A 24473-nucleotide genomic window follows, 5' to 3' on the forward strand; every position below is an offset into this window, starting at 1 on the left:
TGGTGTAGGTGTGCTTGGTGTGTGTGTGTGTGTCTATGTCTAATGGAACTGTTCAGCAGGGTTGAGATGGACCGTGGTGTAGGTGTGCTTGGTGTGTGTGTGTGTGTCTATGTCTAATGGAACTGTTCAGCGGGGTTGAGATGGACCGTGGTGTAGGTGTGCTTGGTGTGTGTGTGTGTGTGTGTGTCTATGTCTAATGGAACTGTTCAGCAGGGTTGAGATGGAACGTGGTGTAGGTGTGCTTGGTGTGTGTGTGTGTGTGTGTGTGTCTATGTCTAATGGAACTGTTCAGCAGGGTTGAGATGGACCGTGGTGTAGGTGTGCTTGGTGTGTGTGTGTGTCTATGTCTAATGGAACTGTTCAGCGGGGTTGAGATGGACCGTGGTGTAGGTGTGTGTGTGTGTGTGTGTGTGTGTGTGTGTGTGTGTGTCTATGTCTAATGGAACTGTTCAGCGGGGTTGAGATGGACCGTGGTGTAGGTGTGTGTGTGTGTGTGTGTGTGTGTGTCTATGTCTAATGGAACTGTTCAGCAGGGTTGAGATGGACCGTGGTGTAGGTGTGCTTGTTAGGTCAGCTTATGTGGATGGATGTGGATGTCTTATGCAAGTGTGTGTGTGTGTGTCTAATGGAACTGTTCAGCAGGGTTGAGATGGACCGTGGTGTAGGTGTGCTTGGTGTGTGTGTGTGTCTATGTCTAATGGAACTGTTCAGCGGGGTTGAGATGGACCGTGGTGTAGGTGTGTGTGTGTGTGTGTGTGTGTGTGTGTGTGTGTGTGTGTCTATGTCTAATGGAACTGTTCAGCGGGGTTGAGATGGACCGTGGTGTAGGTGTGTGTGTGTGTGTGTGTGTGTGTGTCTATGTCTAATGGAACTGTTCAGCAGGGTTGAGATGGACCGTGGTGTAGGTGTGCTTGTTAGGTCAGCTTATGTGGATGGATGTGGATGTCTTATGCAAGTGTGTGTGTGTGTGTCTAATGGAACTGTTCAGCAGGGCTGAGATGGACCGTGGTGTAGGTGTGCTTGGTGTGTGTGTGTGTCTATGTCTAATGGAACTGTTCAGCAGGGTTGAGATGGACCGTGGTGTAGGTGTGCTTGGTGTGTGTGTGTGTGTGTGTCTATGTCTAATGGAACTGTTCAGCAGGGTTGAGATGGACCGTGGTGTAGGTGTGCTTGGTGTGTGTGTGTGTGTGTGTGTGTCTAATGGAACTGTTCAGCAGGGTTGAGATGGACCGTGGTGTAGGTGTGCTTGTTAGGTCAGCTTATGTGGATGGATGTGTAGCTGTCTTATGCAAGTGTGTGTGTGTGTGTGTGTGTGTGTCGGTCTATGCTTCCCGTGTGTGTGTCTATGTCTACTTGGTGTGTGTGTGTGTGTCTATGTCTACTTGGTGTGTGTGTCGGTCTATACTTCCGTGTGTGTGTGCGTGTGTGTGTCTACTTGGTGTGTGTGTGTTACCTACTGTGGTGGGAGGGACCGAAGCCGAGCCGCTCTGAGTACTCACAGCAGACGAGCTCCGTGATTGGTGCCTGTGGCAGGTGATTGACACCACGTAAGGCCACTCGTCCGGCTCCATGGTGACCCCGGCGGCGTGGGCACAGGTAACGTGGAAGGAGGTGGGACATCGACCGCACGAACACTGGATACATGCCCCTCCCCCGCCCTGGCCACGCCTCACACAGCGCTTACGGCAGTAGATACACTTCTACACACAGAGACAAAGAGAGAGAATCAACTCAACTGACTGAAATCAACTCTTCTACAGAAAATCAACTCCACTGACTGAAATCAACTCTTCTACAGAGAATCAACTCCACTGACTGAAATCAACTCTTCTACAGAGAATCAACTCCACTGACTGAAATCAACTCTTCTACAGAAAATCAACTCCACTGACTGAAATCAACTCTTCTACAGAGAATCAACTCAACTGACTGAAATCAACTCTTCTACAGAGAATAAACAACTGACTGAATTCAACTCTTCTACAGAGAATCAACTCCACTGACTGAAATCAACTCTTCTACAGAGAATCAACTCCACTGACTGAAATCAACTCTTCTACAGAGAATCAACTCAACTGACTGAAATCAACTCTTCTACAGAGAATCAACTCAACTGACTGAAATTAACTCTTCTACAGAGAATCAACTCAACTGACTGAAATCAACTCTTCTACAGAGAATCAACTCAACTGACTGAAATCAACTCTTCTACAGAGAATCAACTCAACTGACTGAAATCAACTCTTCTACAGAGAATCAACTCAACTGAATTCACTAAGCTAATGCATATGGAAATGAAACATTCATATAAACTAAACATCTCTATACAGCAGGAAATATGACCACCCTCTTTAACCCTATAGTTAGTTAACATAGAAGACTATAGTTAGTTAACATAGTAGACTATAGTTAGTTAACATAGTAGACTATAGTTAGTTAACATAGAAGACTATAGTTAGTTAACATAGTAGACTATAGTTAGTTAACATAGTAGACTATAGTTAGTTAACATAGTAGACTATAGTTAGTTAACATAGTAGACTATAGTTAGTTAACATAGTAGACTATAGTTAGTTAACATAGTAGACTATAGTTAGTTAACATAGTAGACTATAGTTAGTTAACATAGTAGACTATAGTTAGTTAACATAGTAGACTATAGTTAGTTAACATAGTAGACTATAGTTAGTTAACATAGTAGACTATAGTTAGTTAACATAGTAGACTATAGTTAGTTAACATAGTATACTATAGTTAGTTAACATAGAATACTATAGTTAGTTAACATAGTATACTATAGTTAGTTAACATAGAAGACTATAGTTAGTTAACATAGTAGACTATAGTTAGTTAACATAGTAGACTATAGTTAGTTAACATAGAAGACTATAGTTAGTTAACATAGAAGACTATAGTTAGTTAACATAGAAGACTATAGTTAGTTAACATAGTATACTATAGTTAGTTAACATAGTAGACTATAGTTAGTTAACATAGAAGACTATAGTTAGTTAACATAGAAGACTATAGTTAGTTAACATAGAAGACTATAGTTAGTTAACATAGTATACTATAGTTAGTTAACATAGTAGACTATAGTTAGTTAACATAGTAGACTATAGTTAGTTAACATAGAAGACTATAGTTAGTTAACATAGTAGACTATAGTTAGTTAACATAGAAGACTATAGTTAGTTAACATAGTACCCTATAGTTAGTTAACATAGAATACTAACTAGGCTACCTGCCTAGTGGTTAGAGGAGGCAGGTAGCCTAGTGGTTAGAGGAGGCAGGTAGCCTAGTGGTTAGAGGAGACAGGTAGCCTAGTGGTTAGAGGAGGCAGGTAGTCTAGTGGTTAGAGGAGGCAGGTAGCCTAGTGGTTAGAGGAGGCAGGTAGCCTGGTGGTTAGAGGAGGCAGGTAGCCTGGTGGTTAGAGGAGGCAGGTAGCCTAGTGGTTAGAGGAGGCAGGTAGCCTAGTGGTTAGAGGAGGCAGGTAGCCTAGTGGTTAGAGGAGGCAGGTAGCCTAGTGGTTAGAGGAGGCAGGTAGCCTAGTGGTTAGAGGAGGCAGGTAGCCTGGTGGTTAGAGGAGGCAGGTAGCCTGGTGGTTAGAGGAGGCAGGTAGCCTGGTGGTTAGAGGAGGCAGGTAGCCTAGTGGTTAGAGGAGGCAGGTAGCCTAGTGGTTAGAGGAGGCAGGTAGCCTAGTGTTTAGAGGAGGCAGGTAGCCTAGTGGTTAGAGGAGGCAGGTAGCCTAGTGGTTAGAGGAGACAGGTAGTCTAGTGGTTAGAGGAGGCTGGTAGCCTAGTGGTTAGAGGAGGCAGGTAGCCTAGTGGTTAGAGGAGGCAGGTAGCCTAGTGGTTAGAGGAGGCAGGTAGCCTAGTGGTTTGAGCGTTGGGCCAGTAACCGGAAAGGTTGCTGGATCGAATCCCTGAGAAATTTGTCATTCTGCCCCTGAACAAGGCAGTTAACCCACTGTTCTCCGATGACGTGGATGTCAATTAAGGCAGCCCCCCCCCCCCCCCCCCCTCCGGTTCAGAGGGGTTGGGTTAAATGAGGAAGACACGTTTCAGTTGAATACATTCAGTTGGACAACAGACTAGGTACCCCCCCCCCCCCCCCCCCCCATCACCTCTCCCATTCAGAGGGGTTGGGTTAGGTATCTCCCTCCCCTTCCCCTTCCATATGCAGTGTTTCCCCTACGTTCATTTAGCAGCAACCCCACCGCCCCTCCAAAAAACTAGACAGTCTGAAGAATCTAACGTTCCCCAAACCGTCACGGGGCACCACACTTCATCTAGTTCTGTTTGAGTAACTCACAACATAAATTATGGCAAAAGGAGTCACATTTGCAGGAAAATGGCATCAACAAGACACCGTCTGCCAAGAGGAAGGCCTCGAAAATCCCCTCCTCTCTCCTCGCCACTACCACCCAGGAGGAAGTAGAGATTATTGGGACGTGTGTAACCCACTTCCTCCTCTCCCCCTCCCCTTTCTCCCCTCCTCTCTCCCCCTCCCCTCCCCTCTTTCCCCTCCTCTCTCCCTCTCCCCTCCCCTCCTCTCTCCCTCTCCCACTCCCCTCCCCTCCTCCCCTCCCCTCTCCCCCTCCCCTCCCCTCTCCCCCTCCCCTCCCCTCCTCTCTCTCTTCCCCTCCTCTCTCTCCCCCTCCCCTCATCTCTCTCCCCCTCCCCTCCTCCCCTCTCTCCCCTCCTCTCTCTCCCCCTCCCCTCCTCTCCTCTCCTGAGTGTATTTGGGCCCAGCCTGCAGGCTGTGTGGAGCCTTGCCTAAACAACCTCCACACAGTAAATTATACATGTGTTGCTGCACTGCTGTGAGGACAACGGGTTTATCTGTGTGTGTGTGTGTGTGTGTGTGTCTACATTATGAATGTGTAGGGTTGCGGGGGGGGTCCAATGTCAGCAAACTGAAAGAAAGAATGAACGAACGACTGCATGGAGAGAGAGGTGTGTCAGCGCCACCCTCAGTCTCTCCCTACTCATCACTGAAATCACACACACACAGACACAGACGTAGACACATGCACACCCATTCTCTCTCACACAGGAGCTCATTATCCACTGTTGATTGGGGCACATGGTTTAATTACCACTGAACACTTAATTATAACTATTCTACTAGGACCTGGGAATTCCTCTGTGTGCGTGTGTGTGTGTGTGTGTGTGTGTGTGTGTGTGTGTTCTCACCAGTTTGTATCTCTGCATGGGTATCCTGCTGATATCAATGGGACTCCTCCTGACTTCATCCCTGAACCAGACCTCTGACAGAGCTACTGCACACATCACGTGGGCCCACCTACACACACACAAAAACACACACTTTCATTATTTTATCCCAAAATCACATTACAGTCAAGAAGGATTGAAACTTCAAAAAGGCACAGATAGAAAAAAATTGTAAAAGTGTCTAAAAAAAGACAGTCAGACCTTTACCGTATTAACGACACAAAGACAGTCAGACCTTTACCGTATTAACGACACAAAGACAGTCAGACCTTTACCGTATTAACCACACAAAGACAGTCAGACCTTTACCGTAATAACGCCACAAAGACAGTCAGACCTTACCACATTAACGACACAAAACAAATCTACTGGAACTAACGGGCCATTCATAATAACTAAAGGGCCATTCATAAAACCTAACGGGCCATTCATAATAACTAACGGGCCATTCATAATAACTAAAGGGCCATTCATAAAACCTAACGGGCCATTCATAATAACTAACGGGCCATTCACAATAACTAACGGGCCATTCATAATAACTAACTGGCCATTCATAATAACTAACGGGCCATTCATAATAACTAACTGGCCATTCATAAAACCTAACGGGCCATTCATAATAACTAACTGGCCATTCATAAAACCTAACGGGCCATTCATAATAACTAACTGGCCATTCATAATAATTAACTGACCATTCATAATAACTAACTGGCCATTCATAATAATTAACTGACCATTCATAATAACTAACGGGCCATTCATAATAACTAACTGGCCATTCATAATAACTAACGGGCCATTCATAATAACTAACTGGCCATTCATAAAACCTAACGGGCCATTCATAATAACTAACTGGCCATTCATAAAACCTAACGGGCCATTCATAATAACTAACTGGCCATTCATAATAATTAACTGACCATTCATAATAACTAACTGGCCATTCATAATAATTAACTGACCATTCATAATAACTAACGGGCCATTCATAATAACTAACGGGCCATTCATAATAACTAGCGGGCCATTCATAATAACTAACTGGCCATTCATAATAACTAACGGGCAATTCATAATAACTAACTGGCCATTCATAAAACCTAACGGGCCATTCATAATAACTAACTGGCCATTCATAAAACCTAACGGGCCATTCATAATAACTAACTGGCCATTCATAATAATTAACTGACCATTCATAATAACTAACTGGCCATTCATAATAACTAACTGGCCATTCATAATAATTAACGGGCCATTCATAATAACTAACTGGCCATTCATAATAACTAACTGGCCATTCATAATAACTAACTGGCCATTCATAATAACTAACGGGCCATTCATAATAATTAACTGACCATTCATAATAACTAACGGGCCATTCATAATAACTAACGGGCCATTCATAATAACTAACGGGCCATTAATAAATTGTCCTTGCTTGTCATCTGTAGTTTTCTTCAGAGCTCCTCCTCTCAGATTACACAAACAACACTCCTGGGAAAGAGAGAGAAAGAAGAGGGAGAGGGAGATTACATCCACCCATTTCAATCATGAATAAATATTCACAGACTTATCAAAATCAACAACATCTATTAGAGCAGGGGTGTCAAAGTCAAATGGACGGAGGGCCAAATAAAAAAATCAGCTACAAGACGAGGGCCGGACTGTTCGAATGTTCATTGAAAAATTTTTAAATGACGCATATAGTCTAGTGAACCTAATTGAACCTACTGAAAACCTAACAAATATATTACAATATGATCAGATAAATAAAGCAATATTTTCTTATGGCTCTGTCAGTAATCTTTAATTTTCAACAGACACAAAAGACAAATTTCCTTTATATAAATATCCCCATAACATGAACATTAAATGAAAGAAACCGGTATTCAAGGCACCATCAGTAGACTATATTTTCTATTTTAGCAAAAGTGGGCTAAATTTACTTCAAAGAAAAAACAATAATAGCAATTTTCTATCATCCACTCAACTGAAATATTTTTAAAATATAATTGGATTGAAATACAAAAAAATAAAGTGCAAAAATCTATTAATCAAAAACAACACTTTGTTTAAGGAGAAGTAACATGCAGTGAAAACAAATATTAAATTTTAACTTTTAAACTTGAACTGAGTAAAAACTCTAAATATGTGATTGCACAGTAATGTTCACTTGTTTGAGGTTGAGGGTGATACTTGGTGGTGTCCCATCTTTTCCACAAGTTCATCAATGTTCGGGGTAAGGCTCTGAGCTGAAGAAATCCTCAGAATTGAGTGGAGGTGTTCAGCAGTAAGTCGACTTCTGTGTGATGTTTTGTTCAGGTTCATCAAAGAAAACAGTTGTTCACACAGGTATGTGCTGCCAAACATAGACAACGTTTGAGCAGCCTGGATGCGCAGCTGGGGCATTGTGCCGGGGAGGAAACGGGCGAACTCCGCAGCACCCACTGCCGCATATTTTGCCCTCAGTGCATCATTGCATTGGAGGTCAATCAACTCCATTTGGAGGTTTGGTGGTGAGCTTTCCACGTCAACAGCAAATGGGTTACCGAGCAGTTCCAACCTGCTTTTTTGTGCTTCAAAGTCAGCAAATCGGCGTCGAAAGTCAGCGGCAAGCATACCTATTTTATCAGCCAACTGTGTGCTCGGGAACGCACTGGTAGAGAGCTTCTCTTTCATGGTCTGGCAGCTGGGAAAGTGGCTCAAATTTTCTTTCCGCATCTGCGTCTCCCACAGAGTCAGTTTGGTTTTAAATGCCTTCACTGTACTGTACATATCAGAGATGACACGATCCCGACCCTGCAGCTGCAAGTTTATTGCATTCAGATGACTCGTAATGTCACACAGAAAAGCCATTTCACACAGAAACATTTCGTCTCGGAGTTGTGTTGTGTCTTTCCCTTTGCTGTCCAAGAACAGACAAATCTCCTCACGAAGCTCGAAACATCTTTGAAGCACCTTTCCCTGGCTTAGCCATCGCACCTCTGTGTGATAAGGCAAATCACCATGCTCCGTTTCTAACTCCGTCAGAAATGCCTTGAACTGGCGGTGATTCAAACCTTTGGCTCTGATAAAGTTAACTGTGCGCGTGATGATGCTCATTACATGCTCCATTTTCAAGGCTTTACCGCACAACGCTTCCTGGTGTATGATACAATGATAAGCTGTCAGCTCACCTGTCGCGTTTTCCTCTTGCATCTTTTCCCGTATCTTCGCCACCAGTCCGCTCCTGTGTCCACACATCGCAGGTGCTCCGTCGGTTGTCAAACCCACAAGTTTTTCCCAAGGCAGCTCCATCTCATTTACACATCTTGACACCTCTTCATACAAATCATGCCCCGTAGTTGTGCCATGCATAGGACGTAAAGCCAAAAACTCCTCTGTCACGCTTAGGTTGGAGTCCACTCCGCGGATGAAAATTGACAACTGGGCAATGTCAGAAATGTCGGTGCTCTCATCCACAGCCAAGGAATATGCAATAAAATCTTTTCCCTTTTTCACAAGCTGCTCTTTTAGATTGATGGACAACTGGTCTACTCTCTCGGCAATGGTGTTTCTGCTCAGACTCACATTTAAAAAGAGTTGCCTTTTTTCTGGGCAAACTTCGTCACAAACTTTAATCATGCAGTTTTTGATGAAATCCCCCTCCGTAAATGGCCGGGCTGATTTAGCGATCTCTTCTGCCAAAATAAAACTGGCCTTGACAGCAGCCTGGCCTTGTGATTTGGCTTTTTTGAACAGAGCCTGTCGAGATTTGAGGCCTCGTTTTAATTCCTCTGCCTTTTGTAGCCTTTGTTCCATGTCCATATTCTTGTTTTTGTCCGCGTGTTTCGTTTCATAATGTCGTCTCAGATTATACTCTTTCAGTACCGCCACACTTTCTCCACACAGAAGACACACAGGTTTTCCAGCTACCTTCGTGAACATATACTCCGACTCCCACCTTGTTTGAAACCCCCGGTTCTCAGTATCCACCTTCCGTTTTGCCATTTTTGATGGGTATCTGAAAGTTAATTTTACTGTGATGCTGACGACTGCTGTGCCAATAAATATTGAAATGAAGCAGCCTACTGCTCGGTGCGTCACCTTTGCATTGTGGGAAATGTAGTATTGGTGCGTGTAAAAGATCTGCGGGCTGCCGGCTTGCTGCGGGCCGGTTCTAATAATAAATCAAGATCATCCCAGGGGCCGTAAAAAACCTTCTTGCGGGCCGGATGTGGCCCGCGGGCCTTGACTCTGACATATGTGTATTAGAGTGACGTCATAAAGAAGAAACAAATCTGATCGGCTACTTACAGCCGTCAAGGTTCCGTCCGCACAGCGATCACATGACCAGTCCTCGCTGACATCATCGGCGGCAACGCCATAGCAACCTAGCGGGTGACGATACAGGACAGGAGCATAAAAACACAGAACGCAACCACACATTATCCCGTCGCAACAGATCCTATCTCCTCTAACACAGTCTACATGGGGAAGACCACATGTTCAGTCAGAGGAAATAGTAACTGCTGAAAATAGAATGTTCCGTATTCACTACAATACAGACTGCCAGAAAGAGAACATTCCATATTCAATACAGACTGCCAGAAAGAGAACATTCCATATTCAATACAGACTGCCAGAAAGAGAACGTTCCATATTCACTACAATACAGACTGCCAGAAAGAGAACATTCCATATTCAATACAGACTGCCAGAAAGAGAACATTCCATATTCAATACAGACTGCCAGAAAGAGAACATTCCATATTCAATACAGACTGCCAGAAAGAGAACATTCCATATTCAATACAGACTGCCAGAAAGAGAACATTCCATATTCAATACAGACTGCCAGAAAGAGAACATTCCATATGCACTACAATACAGACTGTCAGAAAGAGAACATTCCATATACAATACAGACTGCCAGAAAGAGAACATTCATAATGACAGGATTGCATTAACATGACACGTTGGATCAGCATCACTCACTAACAGGCTATGCTAACCAGTCTGTGGCACAGATGGTATGGAGACAGGACACGAAAGAGTGTCTGTCTGTGTGTCTGAGTGCGTGTCTGTGTGTGTCTGTGTGTGTGTGTGTGTGAGTGCGTGTGTCTGTGTGTGTGTACTTTCCCTTCTCCAATCATCTTCTATTCATCATCGAACCAAAACAGACAGTCCTTTCAAAGGTTGAAATAACAGACACACCATACCATATCTTCCTGTGTGTGTGTGTGTGTGTGGTATTGTCAGGAAAAGTTGTACAGGATGTGTGTAGTGAGACGAAACAATCCACAAGCTGACGAGAGAAATACAAGTAACGAGAGAGAGAGAGAGAGGAGAGAGAGAGGAGAGAGAGGAGAGAGAGAGAGAGGAGAGAGAGAGGAGAGAGGAGAGAGGAGAGAGAGAGAGACACGCAAGCTTTGTACTCAGTGAACTTTTTCCACCAGAGCTCGGAACATGGAGCACACGCACACCCTTCCCTCCACCCCCTTCTCTCCCTACTCACTAGCGTGAACCTGTAGACAGCACCCCTGACAGGTGATCAGCGGGCTGGTGCCGTCCTCCTGCAGCAGGGCGTTGGTGGGGGTAGGGGGGCACGTCTGCTCCCTGTAGCTGAAACAGATCTCTGGTAGCAGGGGCTTGCTCCTCCTCAGACCCCCTGGTCCTCCTCTAGTCCTGGAGGCGGTGGGAGACGGGGGAGGGGAGGAGGGGAGAGGGGAGGAGGGGACGGGCTTGAGGCGGTCAGCTCTGTCCTCAGGCTGGGGGGGGGGGGGAGACAGATTAGAAGGAGAGTTTGAGGTAGTGATATGGCTCTGTGCTGGAGTGTTGATGACAGTCGCGTGGCTTGTCCATGGTTGTAGGAGTAGACTGTCAAAACGGTTACTGAAACTAGTCGCCTCCTACACAGTGTGTGTCTCTGTGTGTCTCTGTCCTCAGGCTGGGGGGGGGGGCGGAGACAGATTAGAAGGAGAGTTTGAGGTAATGATATGGCTCTGTGCTGGAGTGTTGATGACAGTCGCGTGGCTTGTCCATGGTTGTAGGAGTAGACTGTCAAAACGGTTAGTGAAACTAGTCGCCTCCTACACAGTGTGTGTCTCTGTGTGTGTGTGTGTGTGTCTCTGTGTGTGTGTGTGTGTGTCTCTGTGTGTGTGTGTGTGTGTCTGTCTGTCTGTCTCTGTGTGTGTCTGTCTCTGTGTCTGTCTGTGTGTGTGTGTGTGTGTGTGTGTGTACCTGGTAGTAGGGCATGAACAGTGTGCAGACAGCGCAGTGCGGCAACATCTTGGCTGCATTAGCGTTGTACTCTCTCTCCGCCGTGAAGTAACACTTCCTGTTCTGCCACAGGAAGAGGAGGGGCTTAGCCCATGGCTCAGCCTCCTGCTCCTCCCCCTCCATCAAAGACACATCCGGGGGTTCTGGGTAAAAAAAATTAAACGGGACTGATCTGTGACGGAGTTAAAGAAACTCGACTGTTGAACCAACAGACTTGATGCTGATGCTTTTAGTAACAGTTTACATGGGAGTCGTTTAGTGAGTCATTTAGCAGACTCTCTTCTCCAGAGACTGACAGTAGGGAGTCGTTTAGTGAGTCATTTAGCAGACTCTCTTCTCCAGAGACTGACAGTAGTGAGTCGTTTAGTGAGTCATTTAGCAGACTCTCTTATCAAATCAAATGTATTTATAAAGCCCTTCGTACATCAGCTGATATCTCAAAGTGCTGTACAGAAACCCAGCCTAAAACCCCAAACAGCAAGCAATGCAGGTGTAGAAGCACGGTGGCTAGGAAAAACTCCCTAGAAAGGCCAAAACCTAGGAAGAAACCTAGAGAGGAACCAGGCTATGAGGGGTGGCCTCTTCTGGCTGTGCCGGGTGGAGATTATAACAGAACATGGCCAAGATGTTCAAATGTTCATAAATTACCAGCAGGGTCAAATAATAATAATCACAGTGGATGTCGAGGGTGCAACAGGTCAGCACCTCAGGAGTAAATGTCAGTTGGCTTTTCATAGCCGATCAGTCTCTCTTATCCAGAGAGACTGACAGTAGGGAGTCATTTAGCAGACTCTTATCCAGAGAGACTTACAGTAGGGAGTCATTTAGCAGACTCTCTTATCCAGAGAGACTGACAGTAGGGAGTCATTTAGCAGACTCTCTTATCCAGAGAGACTGACAGTAGGGAGTCATTTAGCAGACTCTTATCCAGAGAGACTTACAGTAGGGAGTCATTTAGCAGACTCTCTTATCCAGAGAGACTGACAGTAGGGAGTAATTTAGCAGACTCTCTTATCCAGAGAGACTGACATTAGGGAGTCATTTAGCAGACTCTCTTATTCAGAGAGACTGACATTAGGGAGTCATTTAGCAGACTCTTATTCAGAGAGACTGACAGTAGGGAGTCATTTAACAGACTCTCTTATCCAGAGAGACTTACAGTTGTCATTCTGGGTCGTTCTGGGTTGTTTGGGGTTGTCATTCTGGGTCGTTCTGGGTTGTCATTCTGGGTCGTTCTGGGTCGTTTGGGGTTGTCATTCTGGGTTGTTTGGGGTTGTCATTCTGGGTCGTTTGGGGTTGTTTGGGGTTGTCATTCTGGGTCGTTTGGGGTTGTCATTCTGGGTCGTTTGGGGTTGTTTGGGGTTGTCATTCTGGGTTGTTTGGGGTTGTCATTCTGGGTTGTTTGGAGTTGTCATTCTGGGTTGTTCTGGGTAGTCATTCTGGATCGTTTGTTATAGCTGTTTTGGGGTAGTCATTCTGGATCGTTTGTTGTAGCTGTTTTGGGGTAGTCATTCTGGATCGTTTGTTGTAGCTGTTTTGGGGTAGTCATTCTGGATCGTTTGTTGTAGCTGTTTTGGGGTAGTCATTCTGGATCGTTTGTTGTAGCTGTTTTGGGGTAGTCGAAATTATTTCACCAAATATTTGATTTCCTTCTTGTCCCCCATGATGTATCTAGTCACTGTATCTAGTCACTGTATCTAGTCACTGTATCTAGTCACTGTACTTTATGTTTGTAGTCACTGTATCTAGTCACTGTATCTAGTCACTGTATCTAGTCACTGTATCTAGTCACTGTATCTAGCCACTGTATCTAGTCACTGTATCTAGTCACTGTATCTAGTCACTGTATCTAGTCACTGTATCTAGTCACTGTATCTAGTCACTGTACTTTATCATGTTTGTACGGGACTTCAGGTCGTCCTTGAAAATCTAAATATTAACACTGTTAATGGACTAACAGGGAATGTTGGGTTACATATAACATATTAACACTGTTAATGGACTAACAGGGAATGTTGGGTTACATATAACATATTAACACTGTTAATGGACTAACAGGGACTGTTGGGTTAAATATAACATATTAACACTGTTAATGGACTAACAGGGAATGTTGGGTTACATATAACATATTAACACTGTTAATGGACTAACAGGGAATGTTGGGTTAAATATAACATATTAACACTGTTAATGGACTAACAGGGACTGTTGGGTTAAATATAACATATTAACACTGTTAATGGACTATCAGGGACTGTTGGGTTAAATATAACATATTACTGTTAATGGACTAACAGGGACTGTTGGGTTACATATAACATATTAACACTGTTAATGGACTAACAGGGAATGTTGGGTTAAATATAACATATTAACACTGTTAATGGACTAACAGGGACTGTTGGGTTAAACATAACATATTAACACTGTTAATGGACTAACAGGGAATGTTGGGTTAAATAACGGTTAAATATAACATATTAACACTGTTAATGGACTAACAGGGACTGTTGGGTTAAATATAACATATTAACACTGTTAATGGACTAACAGGGACTGTTGGGTTTTAATATAACATATTAACACTGTTAATGGACTAACAGGGAATGTTGGGTTAAATATAACATATTAACACTGTTAATGGACTAACAGGGAATGTTGGGTTAAATATAACATATTAACACTGTTAATGGACTAACAGGGACTGTTGGGTTACATATAACATATTAACACTGTTAATGGACTAACAGGGACTGTTGGGTTAAATATAACATATTAACACTGTTAATGGACTAACAGGGACTGTTGGGTTACATATAACATATTAACACTGTTAATGGACTAACAGGGACTGTTGGGTTAAATAACGGTTAAATATAACATATTAACACTGTTAATGGACTAACAGGGAATGTTGGGTTACATATAACATATTAACACTGTTAATGGACTAACAGGGACTGTTGGGTTAAATATAACATATTAACACTGTTAATGGACTAACAGGGACTGTTGGGTTTTAATATAACATATTAACACTGTTAATGGACTAACAGGGAATGTTGGGTTAAATATAACATATTAACACTGTTAATGGACTAACAGGGACTGTTGGGTTAAATATAACATATTAACACTGTTAATGGACTAACAGGGACTGTTGGGTTTTAATATCATATGTTAACACTGTTAATGGACTAACAGGGACTGTTGGGTTAAACATAACATATTAACACTGTTAATGGACTAACAGGGACTGTTGGGTTAAACATAACATATTAACACTGTTAATGGACTAACAGGGACTGTTGGGTTAAATATAACATATTAACACTGTTAATGGACTAACAGGGACTGTTGGGTTTTAATATCATATGTTGGGTTTAGTTTGTTAGTTTGTTTCGGGGGTGTGGCTTAATATTGTAATCTTGATTTATGTAGGATGCTTACTCTATATAATAATCTGTTTCGGGGGTGTGGCTTAATATTGTAATCTTGACTTCTGTAGGATGCTTACTCTATATAATAATCTATTTCGGGGGTGTGGCTTAATATTGTAATCTTGACTTCTGTAGGATGCTTACTCTATATAATAATCTGTTTCGGGGGTGTGGCTTAATATTGTAATCTTGACTTCTGTAGGATGCTTACTCTATATAATAATCTGTTTCGGGGGTGTGGTTTAATATTGTAATCTTGACTTCTGTAGGATGCTTACTCTATATAATAATCTGTTTTAAGAACTGTGTATAAGGTCCAATAAAAATATTTGTAAAAAACCTGTCAATGGACAGTTAATGAATGGACATATTAATGTCAGTTGTTCTTAAAAGGGTCGTTCATAAGGAAGTAAAACAGTTTGATGTTGCTTCTATGCAGGTAACAATGTTAAAGAGTGGGAGTCGTTCATAAGGAAGTAAAACAGTTTGATGTTGCTTCTATCCAGGTAACAATGTTAAAGAGTGGGAGTCGTTCATAAGGAAGTAAAACAGTTTGAAGTTGCTTCTATCCAGGTAACAATGTTAAAGAGTGGGAGTCGTTCATAAGGAAGTAAAACAGTTTGAAGTTGCTTCTATGCAGGTAACAATGTTAAAGAGTGGGAGTCGTTCATAAGGAAGTAAAACAGTTTGAAGTTGCTTCTATGCAGGTAACAATGTTAAAGAGTGGGAGTCGTTCATAAGGAAGTAAAACAGTTTGAAGTTGCTTCTATCCAGGTAACAATGTTAAAGAGTGGGAGTCGTTCATAAGGAAGTAAAACAGTTTGAAGTTGCTTCTATGCAGGTAACAATGTTAAAGAGTGGGAGACGTTCATAAGGAAGTAAAACAGTTTGAAGTTGCTTCTATGCAGGTAACAATGTTAAAGAGTGGGAGTCGTTCATAAGGAAGTAAAACAGTTAGAAGTTGCTTCTATGCAGGTAACAATGTTAAAGAATGTGGCTAGCATTCCTGAGGCTAAACTCATCGGTAAACCTAACGTCATCAAAAACCTTCCCTGTGTGTGTGTGTGTGTGTGAGAGAGTGAGTGTGAGTGTGAGTGTGAGTGTGAGTGTGAGAGTGAGAGTGTGTGTGTGTGTGTGTGTGTGTGAGTGCCTACCGTCATCACTGACAGCCTGTTGTTTGACAGTGGAGGGCACGGCCCGGGCGGTGGGCTTCCTCAGAGGGCGACGCCAGCTCTTACTGGTTCTCTTCACCAGCGGAGCAGCAGGGTACTGGGAAAGACAGGGGGTCAAATGTCATTGGTGTGTGTGTGTGTGTGTGGTGCAGCAGGGTACTGGGAAAGACAGGGGGTCAAATGTCGTTGGTGTGTGTGTGTGTGGTGCAGCAGGGTACTGGAAGAGAACAGTGGTCAGGGGTCACACTGAGGGTTCAAAGTTTAAAGGTGACCGGGGCCCATAGTGCACCAAATTCACCAGGGCCCATAGGGGAGTAAATTGGCTAGGGCCCATAGGGATATTTTGACCGGGGCCCCAATAGGGATATTTTGACCGGGGCCCCAATAGGGATCTTTTGACAGGTGCCCCAATAGGGATATTTTGACAGGGGCCCCAATAGGGATATTTTGACAGGGGCCCCAATAGGGATATTTTGACCGGGGCCCCAATAGGGATATTTTGACAGGGGCCCCAATAGGGATATTTTGACTAGGGGCCCCAATAGGGATATTTTGACTAGGGCCCCAATAGGGATATTTTGACAGGGGCCCCAATATGGATATTTTGACAGGGGCCCCAATAGGGATATTTTGACAGGGGCCCCAATAGGGATATTTTGACTAGGGGCCCCAATAGGGATATTTTGACTAGGGGCCCCAATAGGGATATTTTGACTAGGGGCCCCAATAGGGATATTTTGACTAGGGCCCCAATAGGGATATTTTGACTGGGGCCCCAATAGGGATATTTTGACTAAGCCCCTGTTCAAAATTAATGCCCTATATAGGGAACAGGGTGCCAATTAGGACAAAACTACGGTCACCGTGCAGCTAAACGAGGGAACTAATGTCATTGGTACATTTCTGAAACGCATAATAAAACCAGTCTTGGATTAAATCTATATATTTTTAACATGGTGTTGAAAAGATAATCAGAAGGATTGAAATGGGCATTTTCCACAGTGTGTGTTATCTATCGTATGTGTGTGTGTGTGTGTGTTATCGTATGTGTGTGTGTGTGTGTTATCGTATGTGTGTGTGTTATCGTATGTGTGTGTTATCGTATGTGTGTGTGTTATCGTATGTGTGTGTGTGTGTTATCGTATGTGTGTGTGTTATCGTATGTGTGTGTGTGTGTGTGTGTGTGTTATCGTATGTGTGTGTGTTATCGTATGTGTGTGTGTGTTATCGTATGTGTGTGTGTTATCGTATGTGTGTGTGTGTGTTATCGTATGTGTGTGTGTTATCGTATGTGTGTGTGTGTGTTATCGTATGTGTGTGTTATCGTGTGTGTGTGTGTGTGTTATCGTATGTGTGTGTGTGTGTGTGTTAACGTATGTGTGTGTGTTATCGTATGTGTGTGTGTGTGTGTGTGTTATCGTATGTGTGTGTTATCGTATGTGTGTGTGTGTGTGTGTTATCGTATGTGTGTGTGTTATCGTATGTGTGTGTGTGTGTGTGTTATCGTATGTGTGTGTGTGTGTGTGTGTGTTATCGTATGTGTGTGTGTGTGTTATCGTATGTGTGTGTGTTATCGTATATGTGTGTGTGTGTGTGTATTCGTATGTGTGTGTGTTATCGTATGTGTGTGTGTTATCGTATGTGTGTGTGTTGTTGTATGTGTGTGTGTTGTTGTATGTGTGTTATCGTATGTGTATGTGTGTGTGTGTTATCGTATGTGTGTGTGTTATCGTATGTGTGTGTTGTTGTATGTGTGTGTGTGTGTGTGTGTTATCGCATGTGTGTGTGTTATCGTATGTGTGTGTGTGTGTGTTATCGTGTGTGTGTGTGTGTGTTATCGTATGTGTGTGTGTTATCGTATGTGTGTGTGTGTTATCGTATGTGTGTGTGTTATCGTATGTGTGTGTGTGTGTGTGTGTTATCGTATGTGTGTGTTATCGTACGTGTGTGTGTTATCGTATGTGTGTGTGTTATCGTATGTGTGTGTGTTATCGTATGTGTGTGTGTTATCGTATGTGTGTGTGTTATCGTATGTGTGTGTGTTATCGTATGTGTGTGTGTTATCGTATGTGTGTGTGTTATCGTATGTGTGTGTGTTATCGTATGTGTGTGTGTTATCATATGTGTGTGTGTTATCGTATGTGTGTGTGTGCTTTATCGTGTTTGTGTGTCTCAGCAGCCATACGCACAGTGCAAACCTCTCCAGGTTCCAGCCCCGAGTCGCCACACTCAAAGTCGCTCAAATCATTATCATAGTCTTCCTCCCCTTCCTCCTCCTCTTCTTCAGCCTCTCCTTCCGATGACTCACTACTACTCTCTTCCCTCGTGCTGCTCTGCCCCTCATCCTCCGAATCTCCCTCTTCCATATCTGACACTTCCCCTTCCCCCGGTCTCTCCTCCAAGGGCGATTCGGGAGGGTCAGGTTCTAGAGCCCCCTCGGCCTCCCTCTCCACCCCGAGTTCCCTGCACAGAGCTAGGGCTTCCGCTGCCTCCACCTCCCCTCTCTGGAGCTCAAAGTCTCCACAGAGGCCCAGGGGCTCCCCGACACCGGCCGACCCCAGAGAGGTGGACTCCAGCTGGGCCCAGGTGAGAGGCCCATCCCCATGTCCCTCCGGGTCCTGGTCGTCCGTCTCAGTTTCGTGATCGAGGTCCGTGACCTCTTTGCACTGCGGCTCGGTCCACATGGTGTAAGGTAGTGCATCGTGGGTATAGTCGGCGGGGAGCTCCGGGTGGTGGAGGCTCTCGATGAGCACCGCAGGACTCTGGGAGTTGAGGTTCTTCCAGATGCCGTCTGAGAAAGGTTTGGGCTCCAGGTAGAGACTTTGGGAACTACAAACAGAGTCCACGTTTCGAGAAATACAAATGGAATTCACGTTTTGGGAACTACAAATGGAATCCACGTTTTGGGAACTACAAATGGAATCCACGTTTTGGGAACTACAAATGGAATCCACGTTTTGGGAACTACAAATGGATTCCACATTTTGCGAACTACAAACGGCATCCATGTTTGAGTGTGGAGTTTGGTCATGGTTGTGTTGGTGTTGTGCTGTTGCTGAATGGTCATTTAATTCACTCAGCTCAGAAGAGTGTGCCAACTTATCTTTAGAAGTCAAACTGGTGCTAGCTAGATATAAACCCTTAGTGCTGGAGTCTCTAAATACATTGTCTCTTTGAGAGGATCCTTCTGAGTCAGAGTCCATGGATACTGCTGCAGTTGCCGTCGAGGACCCGTGTTTCTGGATTTTCTGCGTTGGCAGTAGTGTAACGTCACAGAGCATGTGGTTATTATTGCTAGCATGGGTCTCCGCGGAGGTTCGACTACAGTGGTTCTCGGTGGTCAGCACTGCCTCAGACAATGTTTGGATTGGTAGTGCTTCTAGATGGGAAGCGTCGGCGGCCATTTTGTGCAGAGAGGTGTCCATTTCGGGTTGAGCGTCGCTGGTTGCACTAGCCGCGTAAGCTGCTACCTGTAACTCCAGCTCTGGCCTATGGTGGTGGTCTTCAGTTGGACCAGAGTGCCGAGAGGGGGCCATTTTGTGATCAGAGGCGGCCATTTTGGGCCGAGCATCGCTAGTTGCATTAGCCACGTAAGCCGCTAACTGTAAATCCAGCTCTGGTCTATGGTGGTCTTCAGTAGAACCCAAGCGCCAGTCTCTGTAAGGCGCTAACGGTCGAAAATCCTCTTCCTCCGACTTCTTTGACACCAACTCCACCTCGCACACCTCGTCCGTTAACGTTTCCGTTCCTGGCGAGAGGGTCGTGGGTGTCTCGCGTCGGAGCACGGGGGCGAGGACCGGGTGACTGCCCGGCAAATCCGGTAAGGTTAGAGCACCACCGTGTCGGCCAGTCGAGGAGGAGGACGACGACCTCTGACCTTTGATCTCGGCGTGACCTCCGCTGACGGCGAGTGTGAGGGAGGGCATCTCCTGGGTGAGAACGGGCGGCAGGGGCGGGCAGAACCTCGTCTCTCCAGACAGTTCTGGAGTGAGGAAGGGCATGTCCACCCCGTTGTTCCTCTGGAGGAGAGGAGGGCAACGGTCTCGTAAACTACACCGCGGAAGAAGGGAAGGGTTTTGTATGGGGACACGGTTGTGTGTAGTACACATAGGGAGAGAGGAACGGTTTTCAACGGGAGTGCAGTTTTTTTCACTACACCTGAACAATTTAGCTGGACCCGGACCAAAACTAGAGCTGGAAATAACAGGTCCTCTGGACCCGGAGTCAGTATTCGTGTAAATGTCATTGTAAAGTGCTGGTGTTTTGCTTTCAGAGGTGTGACTGCTGTGTGTAGTAGTAGTAGTATTAGCCGCAGTACCTTGACACGTATCCATTTTATACTCAGTGCCGGGGGCTAGGGTTGAGGTTAGGTTAAAAGACGACTTCTCTACGCAAGAAGAACTTGATTGAAAAGCTCCAGGGCCACAGGCCAAGTCCGTACACCCCTGAGCCCCAGTCGGGTGCACCGTTCTGGGGGAAGGTAACCTGGTCCGTAAAGGGTCTGGAGAGGGGTGGACATCCACAGAGCAGTCCTCGGGGACCTGTCCCAGTGGTGTCGATTCTATACATACTGACTTAAACGGTCCTCCGGGGATTTCTCTTCTTTCTGATCGGGCAGGTGTTGGGGCAGCCTCGGACCTCTGATGGGGTCCTTTAATGACCTCTGCGAACTCTGACCCTGAGGGGTTCTGTGGGGGGTTAGTGGGATGCAGATGGGGTGAAGGGTGAGTCCCCGCCCCTGTCCCTTGTTCTGTGGTGTCCACTGAGACAGGGGTCAGAGAGGGAGAGGGGCGAGAAGAGAAGTCGGAAGAGAGAGAGGGGAAAGACGAGGGGCGCAGAGGTTCAGGAGGACAGGGGAAGGCCAACCGGTCACTCTCCACTTCCATTCTGTTGACTTTCACCACACACATCTGCCGACAAGGACCTGTGGAACAGAGACACAACAGAAAATCCACTCTCAGATAAAAAAAAAACATTTGAGATGGTCAAAAAACAACAACATTTGAATGATAAAATATTAGTCTACATGGACTCGAATCCAGAAGATATAACAGAAGAAAAAGGCTTGGGTCCGTTTGGATTTCTAACGCATAGAATTAGGAATTACAATTCTAGAATGGACATGAACCTGCTTATGATGGGTTACGCATAGAATTATGAATTACAATTCTAGAATGGACATGAACCTGCTTATGATGGGTTACGCATAGAATTATGAATTACAATTCTATAATGGACATGAACCTGCTTATGATGGGTTACCCATAGAATTAGGAATTACAATACTAGAATGGACATGAACCTGCTTATGATGGGTTTGCCATAGAATTAGGAATTACAATTATAGAATGGACATGAACCTGCTTATGATGAGTTACCCATAGTTAACCATAGAATTAGGAATTATAATTCTAGAATGGACATGAACCTGCTTATGATGGGTTACCCATAGAATTAGGAATTACAATACTAGAATGGACATGAACCTTCTTATGATGAGTTACCCATAGAATTAGGAATTACAATTCTAGAATGGACATGAACCTTCTTATGATGGGATAAAGGGCAGCCATTTTGGTCAGGAAGTTGGTCAACCACGCTTTCCCAGTGCTGTTTATAAGACATGGTGTAAAATAACGAAGTTAACGAATTTCGTCTGCACTGTATATCTGTTAGTTAGCCAGACTGTTTTAGACAAATGGTTCCCATTCATTTTTTTGGACAATATTTTAGGTTGACAATAATTCTATTGCACAATTTCTGATATATCACACACCTTAGTTTTATTTTAAGTCGCAGAATTATGCCTCTACTGCCATTCATTCCAATTAGACTGGTTTGGATTTCTCCCTGACCAATATGGCTGACATTTTCACCCCATTGTGGAACGTCGAAGGTTCATGACATAGCCCCTCTAGTCATTTAATAGGATCTCTTACCATCGATCAATAAATCATTCAGAATCAAATCAACTAATCTCTTACCAGGGAGCCGGAGTGTATTCTCAGTCTGATCCTCTCCTTCCTCCTCATCGTCCTCATCCTCCCCAGCCCTGCAGCCTCTCCGGACCTTGGGACCCAGGGTGCCTCCGAGGCCCCTCCTCCTTCCCAGGACAGAGCACCCTTCCAAGGCGACAGGCTCCTCGCTGGTCCTCAGGCGCTTGGATCTGGTCCGTGGGTGTGAGAGGCTGCTGTAAAGCGGACACATTTAGCATCTCTTTGACATGCCACTTATTCAGAACAATTTAAAATATATATAAATATATATATATTTGGATGGGGATAGGGGTGTGGGAGGAGGAGGGAGGAGTTTGGAAGTATATTAATATATATATATATATATATATTCAATGCATGTTCACACACACTTCCAAACTCCTCCCTCCTCCTCCCACACCCCTCCATCCCCATCCAAACTCCTCCCACACCCCTCCCTCCCCATTCAAACTCATCCCTCCTCCTCCCACACCCCTCCCTCCCTCCCTCCCTCCCCATCCAAACTCTTCCTTCCTCCTCCCACACCCCTCCAAACTCATCCCTCCTCCTCCCACACCTCCACATCCTCCTCCTCCCACACCCATCCATCCCCATCCTTCCACACCCCTCCCTCCCTGCTCCTCCCACACCCCTCCATCCCATCCAAACTCCTCCCTCCTCCTCCCTCCTCCTCCCACACCTCTCCATCCCCATCCAAACTCCGCCCTCCTCCTCCCACACCTCTCCATCCCCATCCAAACTCCGCCCTCCTCCTCCCACACCCCTCCATCCCCATCCTCCTCCTCCCACACCCATCCATCCCCATCCTTCCACACCCCTCCCTCCCTGCTCTTCCCACACCCCTCCATCCCATCCAAACTTCTCCCTCCTCCTCCCACACCTCTCCATCCCCATCCAAACTCCGCCCTCCTCCTCCCACACCCCTCCATCCCCATCCCCCTCCCACACCCCTCCATCCCCATCCAAACTCCTCCCTCCTCCCACACCCATCCATCCCCATCCAAACTCCTCCCTCCTCTATCCAAACTCCTCCCACACCCCTCCCTCCCTCCCCATCCTCCTCCTCCCACACCCCTCCATCCCCATCCAAACTCCTCCTCCTCCCACACTCCTCCATCCCCATCCTTCCTCCTCTTCCCACACCCCTCCCTCCCCATCCTCCTCCCACACCCCTCCATCCCCATCCACCCACACCCCTCCATCCCCATCCTCCTCCTCCCACACCCCTCCATCCCCATCCTCCTCCCACACCCCTCCCTCCACCCATCCATCCATCCCCATCCAAACTCCTCCCTCCACACCCCTCCTCCCTCCTCCTCCATCCCCATCATCTTCCTCCCTCCCTCCCTCCATCCCCATCCTCCTCCTCCCTCCCTCCCTCCATCCCCATCCTCCCTCCCTCCCTCCATCCCCATCCTCCTCCTCCCTCCCTCCCCATCCCCCTCCTCCTCCCTCACCCTTCCATCCCCCTCCTCCCACACCCCTCCCTCCCCATCCCCCTCCTCCTCCTCCCTCACCCTTCCATCCCCCTCCTCCTCCTCCTCCTCCCACACCCCTACCTCCCTCCATCCCCATACTCCTCCTCTCTCCCTCCATCCTCATACCTGTTCACAGGGGTCTTGACCCGGCTGCGCTGAAGCCAGTTCTGCAGTTCTGGGGTGGTGGCGGGCGTGGCTCGGGTGTGGTCCAGAGGACAGGAGTCTTTCCCCAGCTTCCACACAGCATAGCGGTCCGGCTGGAACCACTTCACAAAGGGATCCATGCTGATCTTCACCATGTCTTTACTGCATGTACACTAGGGAGGAGGGGAGAAGGGACTTAGCATACGATTTAGTATGGAACCTCTCCACAAATGGAGACTAGAGAGGTAGGGAGGAGGGGAGAAGGGACTTAGCATACTATTTAGTGTGGAACCTCTCCACAAATGGAGACTAGAGAGGTAGGGAGGAGGGGAGAAGGGACTTAGCATACTATTTAGTATGGAACCTCTCCACAAATGGAGACTAGAGAGGTAGGGAGGAGGGGAGAAGGGACTTAGCATACTATTTAGTGTGGAATCTCTCCACAAAAGGAGACTAGAGAGGTAGGGAGGGGGGTTAGGAACCAGACTAGCATACTATTTAGTGTGGAACCTCTCCACAAATGGAGACTAGGGGAGGAAAGGAGGAGGGTTAGGAACCAGACTAGCATACTAGAATCTCTAGCTTGTTAGCTGTGTGTCCAGGAGGAAGTAGAATCTCTAGCTTGTTAGCTGTGTGTGTAGGGGAAGTAGAATCTCTAGCTTGTTAGCTGTGTGTGTCCAGGGGGAAGTAGAATCTCTAGCTTGTTAGCTGTGTGCGTAGGGAAAGT

The 24473-nt window shown here is 45.6% G+C and overlaps 1 protein-coding gene across 4 annotated transcripts in view; it reads right to left on the bottom strand.

Moving 5' to 3' along the window:
* The window catches only part of LOC139374587 (lysine-specific demethylase 4C-like), a 49753-nt gene that overhangs the window by 13185 nt on the left and 12095 nt on the right, over positions 1-24473 (bottom strand). For 2 of the 4 annotated variants that reach the window (XR_011627693.1, XR_011627694.1), the window contains exons 9-18: positions 23729-23919; positions 22113-22318; positions 18318-21052; positions 16111-16225; positions 11475-11656; positions 10750-11002; positions 9549-9625; positions 6691-6746; positions 5199-5307; positions 1500-1700 (exon numbers count right to left, since the gene is read on the bottom strand). Coding sequence is in view for 1 of the 4 variants with exons in the window: in XM_071115602.1 (XP_070971703.1) it covers positions 1458-1700; positions 5199-5307; positions 6691-6746; positions 9549-9625; positions 10750-11002; positions 11475-11656; positions 16111-16225; positions 18318-21052; positions 22113-22318; positions 23729-23919 (4167 nt within the window). In the remaining 3 variants the exon portion in view is untranslated. Of the gene's footprint in view, positions 1-1457; positions 1701-5198; positions 5308-6690; positions 6747-9548; positions 9626-10749; positions 11003-11474; positions 11657-16110; positions 16226-18317; positions 21053-22112; positions 22319-23728; positions 23920-24473 lie in introns of all 4 variants that reach the window. The other 2 variants (XR_011627692.1, XM_071115602.1) reach the window with 1 other exon arrangement.

Source organism: Oncorhynchus clarkii, chromosome 19 (assembly GCF_045791955.1).
Source record: "Oncorhynchus clarkii lewisi isolate Uvic-CL-2024 chromosome 19, UVic_Ocla_1.0, whole genome shotgun sequence".
In the NCBI taxonomy this organism is placed as follows: Eukaryota; Metazoa; Chordata; class Actinopteri; order Salmoniformes; family Salmonidae; genus Oncorhynchus; species Oncorhynchus clarkii.